This window comes from Wasmannia auropunctata, unplaced genomic scaffold (genome assembly GCF_000956235.1).
Source record: "Wasmannia auropunctata unplaced genomic scaffold, wasmannia.A_1.0 LD335400.1, whole genome shotgun sequence".
Taxonomy (NCBI): Eukaryota; Metazoa; Arthropoda; class Insecta; order Hymenoptera; family Formicidae; genus Wasmannia; species Wasmannia auropunctata.
In genome coordinates this window covers 253,641-265,675 of record NW_012027490.1, presented here as the reverse complement: position 1 = coordinate 265,675, position 12,035 = coordinate 253,641, and the positions used below count along the sequence as shown (strand labels likewise).

The 12,035-nt window shown below is 40.2% G+C and overlaps 1 protein-coding gene across 1 annotated transcript in view; it reads right to left on the bottom strand.

Annotated features, from left to right (window-relative positions):
• Positions 1–6,808: 6,808 nt before the first annotated feature.
• The window catches only part of LOC105457039 (zinc finger protein rotund-like), a 143,481-nt gene continuing 138,254 nt past the window's right edge, over positions 6,809–12,035 (bottom strand). Inside the window, exon 6 of the mRNA XM_011701455.1 lies at positions 6,809–8,508. Coding sequence (XP_011699757.1) covers positions 7,360–8,508 — 1,149 coding nt within the window. The 3' untranslated portion in view covers positions 6,809–7,359. The remainder of the gene's footprint in view (positions 8,509–12,035) is intronic.

Below are 12,035 nucleotides of genomic sequence, written 5' to 3'. Positions count from 1 at the left end.
ACACACACACACACACACACACACACACATATACGTACATACACACACGCAGTTGTTACAAATATATATCCATCCTGAACAGATTGGACAAACGTAACGCGACAATCGGACAACCTTGTTTGCACCTAAATGTGCAAAGACATTATGAGCCGAATTCACATGATGCATTGACAAAAGAGCTGTCAGATCGTCACCGTAAATAAAGATTTCTCTCTTTTGCAAAATAAGAGTTTCGGGAAACCGCATATAACGTTGTTCTGCTCGCCCTACTCTCCCCCACCCCCGTGCATCGTGCAAATCTCTAATTCGCAAAGTCGCTGTTGTATCGTCCGCCTTTGCAACCCTCTGTTCGCTCGCGATTTCAAATCGCCATGCTCGTACCGTCACGTGAAATATCTCATTACTTCCGCATAACTTGCCGCAAATCGGAATTAAGCATGCACGGATGAGCGAGAGGGAGGGAAGGAAAGTGTCCCATACGAAACGATTGAAGGGGAATATCGAGAGATACGCGAGGGACACAGGGCGCGGGAGATGATGACAATTAATTGGTTCGTCGTTCGGCGGTTCGTGATTTTACAGACACTAAATGCGCTTACGCTAATTATTACTCTTTCACTTTCTTTTTCCGCGATCACTCGATACATCGTCGTCGTCGTTGTCGTAGTCATCGTCGCGGTACATGGTCGCCCGGCTCCGTGCATACGTTTTTTTTTTTATGAAACATTTAGTTTATACACGTATGTATGTGTATATATATATATTTTTTTTATACATATATCTTTACAAACAGGAAACGATCAGACGATGGGACCCCGCAATCGCGCGGCCCGAGAACACCGAGCATTACCTCACATAAAGTCGCGAGAACGACTGGACAGAGCTTTGCCTCTCATTTGTCTCTTATCGAACAATAAAATGTCTCTTTCGTACGCCTTACGCGCTACTTACGCAACCGAAAAGTCAAGGATACCTTACTTTTATCTTTAAGGAGACACCAGGTGTATGTACAGTTCCCGCACAATTGCATTTAATTGCGTTTAAGGATGCACTTTTTTGTAAAATACAATAATAATCATCTTCGCGCGTTCTCTCTCTCTCTCTCTCTCTCTCTTTCTCTCGCTTTCTCTCTCTCTCAGTCTCTCTCTTTCTCTCGCTTTCTTTCTCTCAGTTTCTCTCTTTCTCACGTAATTAGTATGTTCTCCTTAGAGACTTCTCTTCATATTTTTCTCTCATCTCACAAAATTATACAATAAAATATCACAGTTCTGTTCGTACCACGCAATAATTAATATATTGTTTTTCCGTATGTCGCTTATACGCGTCTTACTCTCTCCTCTTATTTTCTCTCTCTCTTTTTTTCTCTCTCTCTTTCTTTCACTCTTTCTCTCACACAACATACGCTCCTACGTACACGCACATGCGTTCTTCTTATCAGTTGCCGTCCTCGTCACACGCATTTTTTTTTCCTAAGAGCGCGTTGTAACACACAGAGATGCAGTAGACGCGCATTTGTATGCGCGCACGCGTATATATTTATTTATTTATTTATTTTCGCTTTTCCTCTCTCGACGACTAATGGTTACGCAAGGTATGCTGGTTGTAGAAACATTCATTTACAACTTGTATACTTGAAGTATATAGTAATAATAACTATTACCGAAAGAGAACGATATATAAAGAGTGAGGTTGCGAAGCCTTTTTCTCGAAGATGGTAATATAATCTGATGGATCTCGTTGCTATGAATATGTCCGCGCGTACAGACGCATTTTAATTAAAAGAATATACAATACGTACAGTTCTCGATCTTGCTACGAGATCGTAGTATACAGTCTCTCTATATCTTATATATGCTCTTATTAAATCATTCTAATAATGCAAATGTGTGTCCTCGCTACGCAATTTGTCCCGAAGAGAGAATGTCGATATTTCTCCGTTTTACATCTAGACGCGGACCGTAAATTATTGCTTGGAATGCGAAATTTATTTGCGTTAAACGATCGACATCCGCTCGTCGACATCATCCGTTAACCCTATCGTTTCCCGTGTCGAAAGACTTCGTGTGTGTTTCCCCTCCCTCCCTCCCTCCCTCCCGTGCTTCCTAAGTATTGCTAAAAGAATGTACTCTACTATATCTTTCCTTTTACGCGTCTGCCCAAAAGATCGTTGTCATTCGAAGGAACTGATCGCGCGCGAGTAGCAAAGAACAACTTCGTCAATCATCGGTACGCCCCGCAAATATCTTCGGTTTTATACGAACATCGCTTCTCTTTTTCTTTTTTTCCTCTTTGTTAATTCCATTGTCCTCCATCCTCCGAAACGCTCTTTTTCGTATCGTAGGATAGATGAGAAATTCCCTTTGACTTAATGTATGTCGAAACGCACGAAATCCCCCTTGCTCTTGTATGTATATAATATACGACGAAAGAATAATTGGACGGCATCTGTCCGCGAAATGTTCGCGCAGCGCGCTGGAACCGAGTGCGCTCGAGTGTCTCGTGAAATTTATCGTAATCGAATGTAAGAAACGAGAGACAGAGGATTGCGACAGAGAATCAGCGAAGGATGAAATGATTCGAGTGGCGTACAACGGAAACGAAATAGCGCACGACAGAAGGGAGAGCCGCGGCAATGATTAGCGAGGGGGGAAACGATTTCCTCTAATCCTTTTACCAGCAAAGAAGCGACGAGTTACAGACGGAAAGAATGTATTACTCCACGCGCGCTGTTTCCATCTTCGTTAAAAAATCCATATTCCATTTTACTAATTTGCCACATTTTGACGAAACAAATAGATCATTCCAGTTAATAAGGAGAAAGTTCACGCCCATTCCACAAAAAGGAAACGCTCTGAAAGCGTGAGTAAGTGTAAAAATCTATTTTCTGAAGACTCGTATCGTTTCATCCTTTCATGTAACGTGTGCTTCATAATCCGTAAGTACGCGCGAGTATAAGCGAATAAGTATGTGAGAGAAGAGACACAATATATTCCTTTTTTTTTAATAATATATTTTAACGACAATTTAAAAAAAAAGAGACAACACATTTTGACCCAACTTAAATTATCGCCAATTATCGCATCTTTCAAATAAAAAATTAATTTACAGCAACCGAGTAATTACAAAAAAAAAAAATTATATACATATGGGATGTACTTACGGATTAATGCAGATTAAATTGAAAGACTTTTTAAAAGACACCTTGTCGTCCTAACGTGCGTTCCAATATATATTTAATATTTCTACAGAAACGTTAATGCACGGACGAGGTGTATATTTTCTTGTTCCGCAACGTTCGATGTTCTTTGTGAATTTTCAATTTACAAATCGAAACACGATAGATAAATATCATCTTGCGGGATTTAACAATTACTGATGCAAAATAGAGATACGTCTTAAAAATGAACAAAAGGACGGAAAGGAGGGACTGTATGATAAGAAAGAAGGGAAAAGCCAAAATAAATTTATCCTTTTTTTCAGAAAACAGAGAAACAAAATAATTCAGAATTACACATATCGGGAAACTCTCCTTTGCCTTTATTTTAACACGTGACAGTTTATTAAACGAAATAATAATAATAATATTAATAATAAAATATTAATAATAATAATAATATAATCAATGAAACTAAGGATAGGCAGAAGAAATCACATTTAAAGCGCGGGGTCGTAGTTTCTTGCATTTGTCCCTTGTTCTCCAACATGCAAAATTACTTATTTTATTTCCTACGTATCCAATCGTAAATCAAAAAGATGCGTATCTGTCTATCCTTTTGCTTTACATTTCAATCGATTATATGATGCTCTTTTTTATTCCATTGTCTACTTATCAGGATGTATGCGTACTCGAGATTTCTTGAATTATACATAATTACGCGCGTACGCAAATTAAAAATTTACCTGTTCTTTCTATATGCTCTTGTTCATCTGTTTCGCGTTGACTTAGTTTGGGACATCCAGAGATAGCGGGTCGCATGCCGTATTGCAAAGGAGTCTGCTACACGCAGCAAGAAAGTGGATCTACTTCGAATGTTCTTCTATACGCTTTATTACCCCTCGCCCCTACTCTCGTTCATTGTCCTATCATCTTCTTAATAACAACGTAATAGTTTTAAACAACTTGAGCATAGGTAAGGTGTGGACGTGACCTCCACGGGGTTCGCTCTCGCCGACTAAAAGCGCGATTCTCTCGACGCGAATAAAAAAAAAGACTGGAAATAAATTGGCACCATTGACACCCACCCTCGCCCGTAAATCCTACGTCGATGGCGGTGGAAATAAAAAGTAAAATTTGTTTACGATTAAAAATACAAAACTCAACGATTACAAGCTTTTTATATTCTTTCACGAAAAATGTAAATCGATTGAACGATTATAGTCACGCGGGAACCCTGAAGGAGAGCGCGTCTAGCACCGTAACAACAAATTATCTACAATGGTCGCATATACATGTTCATCTTTCTCCCTTTCTCTTTCTTTCCCTCCCTCTTTTTCCTCTTTCTCTTTCTCACGCGCACACGCATACGCACGCAACAGATTATACATAAGATTACTTAGATATTAGGAAAGGTACTTAGAATATCTTCATTATTAGAGTCTGTTTTTTTCTTTATACCTTATACACCTACTAAATATCGATCAAAATATTAATCAATTTATAATAATATTAATAATAATAATAATAATAATAATAATAATAGTCATAGTAATAGTAATAATGCAAATAAAAATAATATATAATAATAATAATAATAATGACCGAGATGACAATAATGATGCTGATAAAGATGATGACGCTGGTGATGATAATAATTATTTCTTTATTTATGCATTTGTATATATATGTATATGCATATATTAATATATTAATTAATATATGGATATACTTATTTATTTATTTATATAGCACCTATTTACAAAGAGGTCTCCGTGCGGCTCTCTTACAGTATGTGCGTGATGCTTATATATATATATATATTTATATTTATATATATATACACATATATATATTTTTTAATAAAATATATATACACATATATATATACATATGGTGTCCAAATATATTTCTAAACGAGATTTTCGTGTATCTCTTTATTTATATGCCAGTCTTCGCGTATTTTTATAACTTTTCTTCGTTATGCCTTCGTTACTACTGGCGCTTTCGTATAATCTTGCAAGTGTCTTTTCAATAATGCGAAAAATATAACTTTTCGCTCATTTTTTGTATATCTGCCTATCCGTTTTCTTCCGCGTCCGTCAAGATATAATATTCGCATGTACCTTGTCCTATCGTACGTCTATCTAATCCTTTATCTTATCAGTCCGCATATTCCGTATATTTCCTTTCAATATACTTGTGTCCGTAACAATTTACTTTGTAAATCGCGACAAAATCCTAAATTAATTAAAACTTAGTCACAACGCATTACGAGTGTGATTATTTCATTTTAACTAAACTGCACAAAATTACATGTTTTCATATAATCGTGAAAGTTTTCATGCAATTCAATGTTTTTGGAGCGTACATAGAAAATAAGGAATGTAAAATGAAGGAAAAGAAGTGAAAAATGAAATAAAAAGAGTAAAAGAACTAAAAAAAGTAAAAGAATAAAATAATTATGCAATTAATCTTGGAGCATAGAATATCAAATGACGATATGAACTCGTAATTTTTTTCGAGTATGACAAAGGAAAAAAATAATTCCAATTGAAATTTCGATCATCCAAAACGATTTAACGAGATAAAATGATAAGAAATATACCAGGGAATGTGTCGAAAATGGGCATTATTGGGATCAAAGAACTTATAATTTAGAGCGAATTTATTAAAAAATTTTCTACTCTATATAGCTCTTTGTAAAAATATAAATCATTGGTTATTTATAAATGATTCTAATCTTTAACGTTCGCAACTAAAATCTTTTCTGATGAACTGAAGAGGAAACCGGCTCACAGTTCATCGTCAGCACGTCATATACTTTCTAGCATTATGAAAGTATATCGTCCACCATTCGAATACAAGTTAATCCATGATCGTGCTCCACTTTATCATTCAAATGTCAGCTTTAAACGGCCGGCGTCAGATCGTATGGATTATATCGCGACGAATGCGTATTGATGGAACTTTCTAGCACGTAATTGGCACGCATGATTATTGGCGAGGATTAGCACGCTGAGAAGCGTGAAGAATCTAAAACAGTCGAGTGTGTATTCTCGATTGTAAATCGATTATATCCTCAACCTAGAGATTAGATTTTTAGTTGCGGGAAAACAACGAAACGCGGTTCTTGATGATCGTAGATCAGCGATCATATCGATCACCAATAATTAGACCAGTATGTAAACGTGTAGTCTTCGAGGAAACTACGTCACGTCAGTCTTATTATATCAAGGAATGTAAACCAAGGTTTCCAACGTGTTAAACGGCTGTGAAATAATACGCGTGTGTATACGATTCAGAAATTTAATTATCGCATAGAGTAAAAATTAAACATTCTAAATGTGTTTTCAATTTCGATAATCAAGATATTCAGATGGAATCTATAGAAAAATTGTTTAAAATTATTAAAAAAAGAACAGTTGTTAGAATTGTCAATCTCACGAAATTTCTAACTTCGGTTTACCAATTACAACTACCAATTCGAACATTAATCGGTGATCAAATCAATGGAATAATTTTAATTCAAATAAATCTGTCCTTTTCATGCGTATGTGACAATGGATTCTTGAGAATTTAACCGACTATATATTATATATATATATGTATATATACTATATGTTATACATATAAGTACATATATGTATATATATATATGTGTGTAATAACATAAGACGTGCAAGCACATCTAAATGAGTCATGTATATACGGAATCAAAAGGATTATAGATAAGATAAGATAAAAAAGAAAGAAGACAAAAAAGGGAGAAATAAAAATGACAAAGGGAGAGCGTAATAATCTTACGAGTTGTCGAAAATAATCTCGATCTTCGAGCATTCATCGACCTCATCTCGTATTTCTTATCCGTTTCCCGCGATCATTTCCACGCTGTACGTTAATCTACTAAAAGATCCACGACAAGACCCTGTCCTTCTTACATACATACCTGTTTATGCGTATAAGACCAACGCAAGGAGGGGCTTCGCTCGCGAGGGATTTACTTACACCAATGTGGTGTATAAATTAGACGCTTAAAGAGATCACGGAGAAGAAAACGATCGAGCTGCGATGAAGAGCCAGCGTCATGACGTACCGTGTCACGCGGAAAGCAGAAGAAAAAGGATAGAAGGAGAGCCTCACAAGTCGAGGTGAAGTGCGCACGAATGCTTTCCGAAGTTAAAATCTTCAAAGATGAAACAGAATTACTGCTTTTCCTTGAGACCACCTAGCAACGCATGGCTCTCCATCGTGGCACTAAGATTGCTGAGATTGCTGAGGTTCCCCAGATTCCCCAGGTTGCCCAGATTGCCGAGATTTGGCTGATGGGCGTAGTTCCTAATCTGGTGAAGGCTGATCAGCTGATTCGGGAAGGACGTGGCATTCTGATTGCTGGTAGTGCCGGGCGTCACGCCGGACGAGGATGTCGGCGACGATTTCTGCGTTGTGTTGAATGCCTCGTAGAGATACGACGGCCGGGACGGGTGATGGCTAGTAGGGTAGTGCAGGTGATTCAGCGGATTTAATGGATGCTGCATTGAAGAGATCGAGTTGATCGAGATCGACGATATCGGCGTGAAGGCCGAGCTGCTGTTGGGATGATGATTCGCCCCCGGTTGAGGCGTCTGTTGCCTCGAGTCGTTCTCTATAGACTCGCCAGCGCGATGCCCGTGTCCCGGCAATAACATCTCCGGGTTCTGATTCTGATGGTACTCTGTGTGATGATGCGGCAGCCTCTCGTGCAGGTCGCCAATCACCGTGTCCGGACTGACTTTGGGCCAGTAGTGGTCCTGATGGTGGGCGGTCATCGCGTGTATCGACGGCCTGAGGCCCGTGCCGATGATCGGTGGTCTCTTGTCCGTCCTCTCCGCGTGCTTCTGCATATGCTTCGCCAGATAGGTCTCCTGGGTGTAACTCTTACCGCAGTACTGGCAGATGTGCGTTTTCAGGTGCTTCGACTCCTTGTGCTTCGGTATGTGCTCGAGCAGACTCGGCTCGTCGGAGAAGCACTTGTAACAGGAGTTACACTTGTACGGCTTGTCGGTCTGGTGGCATCGGGAATGGCTCTGTAGGTTGCTCAATTGGCTGAACGCCTTCGTGCAGCCAGGATGCCGGCACTTGTACGGCTTATCGCCGGTGTGCGTGCGGATGTGCTGCTGTAGATGGCTCAGCTGGGTGAACTTCCGTTGGCAAATCTCGCAACGGTACGGCTTAATGCCCAGGTGGATCCTCGTATGCTGCGACAGGTACGAGGAGTTGGCGAACGCCTTGGAGCACTGCGTGCATTTGTACGGTTTCGCCTCGCGCATGTGAATCTGCGTGTGGAGCTGCAGATCCGCCTTGCTACCGAATATCTGCAAAAAGAAAAGAATACTGTGGTGTCAAAACGAGAAACATAAAGACAGGAAAAAAAAGAGAGAGGAAAAGTATATACACTTTTGTGAGTGATAATAGACGAAGACATGAATCGTAAATCGATCTCAGAAACTCGCGCCGATCACTATTGAAGGAGACTCGATGTGTTTCCTTATCTAAAATGCAAATTAATAACTTCCTGCGCGCACGTGACACAGCGAGACGGGAGCGTACTTCGGACTGGCAAACGTTCGTTTCGCGTTTTCTATGTAACGCCAAAACAATACGAGGGAAACGGGGGAAAGGATCGGTTAGGGAACAATCTCTATTGCCGCACGACGTCCGCTTCCCTCTTGTTTTCATGGCGCGCTAACCGGACACGCCGCGCGGGTATATTTATAAATAAATAAATAAACGAAAAAAAAGGAGCACCGCCACAGTAGCCCGAGCGTATATACACGAGGCGGGGAGAGGCTGACCTTGTCTATCACGGCCTAGCCTCGGGGCATATCCGACCGACTGGCTTCGGGTACCGCATAGAGAGAGAGAGCCCCCCTTCCCTTCTTCTCCTCTTCCTCGTATTCTAGTATCCTCGCTCTCTCCTTCCTTAGTCTTGCCGCCTCGCTTTGTCTCCTCCTTTATCCCCCTTTCGCTCCCGTCTCATTTGCCGGTACCTCGCATGCTAGTTTCTAGTTCCTCTGATCTCATCTGACTTCTTTTTTTTATTATTCTTTTTCGCACTTCTCTCCGCGACAGCGTGGAATAGGACAAGCTGATGATCGACGATTATTATCACCTATCCTTTCCTGATATCTTTCTCGCGCAAAACGCTCGTCGCACATTCGTATTATTGCTACGTCTTGTAATACAATTCAAATTAATATTAACTTCGACATACATATATTAATCGAATAATCGAGACGTACAGATTATCGCACAATTATTTTTATACATAACTTTTAACGTTGCACGATTTCGTAATCAAACATCCGCCTTTAATTTCTGCAATTGCGCTGTCTCTAATCTTAGAGACGACAAAATTTTTTCCAGCATTTTTCCGGCTTTATTACAAGCGAGATTAATTAATCAGACGTGATGTAGTGCTCGATGCACGAGTGCCCATGTCCCAGGCTAATCGCGGTGCAACCCTCGAATGTTTTCGACCCCTCCAGAGTGCCTACTTTCTTTCGAAATTTCCGTCCCGTCCACGGTGGGTCACTAATGCCGCTAAAACGTCTCATTCATCCGTAATGACGCGCGCGCATCATTACCGAATAATAACGCCGGTCACGAGATCCGTGATGCTCCGAGGTAACGATCGTGCGGGTATTTCGGCTTCGTGGAAAGGGCAGCGGATTGTCTTCCGACGCCGCGCCGCGGCGGACGAAGGGTATCGCACCGGAATGACGTGTCGGAGTCGAAGAAACGATCCTGAACACGCGAGGAGCGACGTGGCGGAGCGAAGAAGCCAGTTTCCTGGCGTCGCCTCCGTTCGACCGAGGTTATTACGTAAAACGGCGGGTTCCTTTCTGAAACCATCGTATTCGCCACGCCCGAGGATCTAGGGCGAGGATCCGGGTCCTTCGCGTGGCAAGGGCCCAAAGTTCGGATGAGGATGACCGACTCTCTCTCGTTACGACCGCGCTCGATGAGAACTCGTTATTTCCAGTTGGAAAACTTCTGGATCTCACTTCTGGCTCGCAGAATTTAAACAATAACTCACTTCGAAACGTTTTGAGGCAACTGTACGATTAGACGGATTGTATAAACGACGAAGCAAACATTTCGCGTTTACATTATAGATTAAAGTCCATTTCTATCAATGTAGATTAACTTTAATTTCGCTTTAACTCTTATTCTTTATCTTTTTCTAATTCTTAGAGCTAGAAAAGATAAGTTAAATCGAAATTAAAAAATTAATCTACATTGGTGAATGGACATCAGTGTATCGAAAGATGGTCGATTGTAGATTTCTCGAATTTGAAGGTTACTGTACTATACATTTTAAATCCTATTGTCATATAGTGTGGTAGACGCAAAGGCACATAGACATACTCGGGTCTTGATTTTTATAACTTTACATCTTCGCGCGCTATTTAACAGAAGCAGGAAGAGCGATAATCCAAGCACGCTAACGGCAAGTCGGTTAACGATCACTTTACGGTTGTCGTGGATCGTGATTTATTCGGTAATCGATCGACGGTCTCGCTCGAGGCTTCAACGGCTGACTTGGCGCGTCCTTTAACGGGTTGGAGCTGCTATTTTTTTATTTCCTCCTTTCGAAACACGTCCTTGCCGGTGTCAAGTTCGCGCATAGTCCACGTAACGCGATAGTCTGTTGCGCGTCGTTCGTTTCTTTTTCTTTTCGTTCCTTTAGAGCGTGGCAAGCAAACGGTGAATGTGAGGGGCGTGAGGACAATTAGAGGAGGCGAGACATCGAAGAAAGAGGAAGTACTATTTATAATATCGACATATAAATTATAAATTGTATGTAACTTTTATTTACGATTTATCGTTGAATTTATTCAGTGTTCCTTCTTTGTAAAAACGCCGTGCAAAGATTTCGTAAATTTATTTACGAATGATAGTTAATTAAGATAAAAAATAATAAAGAAGAAGGAATAAACGTAACGGAGCTGTTCTTCAGATTGATGCATTAAAGCAACAATTTGCATCCTTCTCCATCTTTCGAATATTCAGTATTCGCGCAAAATAATATTTAACTGGATAAAAGGTCGATAAATTTCTAAATTCTGACTTCATTCGCACGATCTTCCCCATGCATCATTATATGGTAGAATGAGCGATTAGCATAGTCAAGGTTTCGTGTCACGGGATAAATCATCATTGTGGAATACAAATTATGCCAGTTCGTATCAATGGATCAACAAACCAATGCTTCTAATTGATGGACTTTAGATCCTGAGAAAATTGTTCATTTTGCGAACTGTGAAATTTATTTAAAATAAACGAGACACACAAAGTGCCATAAATCCTAATAAAAATACTAACGATTCCAAAAGTGGCGATTATAAGCTTCGCGGTCTTCAAATTAAATTTTATCTCTTCTATTCGTTGATTTAATTGTGAAATGTTTGAAAGAATCGAGGAAAGCCCGCTGATTGGCAGACTAAATATTCGCGTATGGATCTTCTCTGCGAGAACTTGGAAGAGATTTCTCGCCGTTCAATGGACTTGATTCAATTAAAGAATTTCTCGATGCAAATCACGGCGGCGCCAAATAAAAATTGGCGGTTATAATTGACAGAAGGCAGTTTTAGTCGACCGCGGAGATGCGAGCGCGACTTATTCGTGCAGAATTTGAAGGAAATTCCGTTGAAAGAAATTCCGGATTATACGATTAAATGAGAATTAATCTGTAACGCGAGCACACGACGCGACGAAACGAGCGCTGTGCGCGACGGCTCGAAGTAGTCCTGCTGAATTAAATCGGACAGCCGGAATCTCACGCCTTTCGTCCTTCTCTTTTTCTCTCTCTTTCCCTCCCCCCCCCCTCACTCGTTCT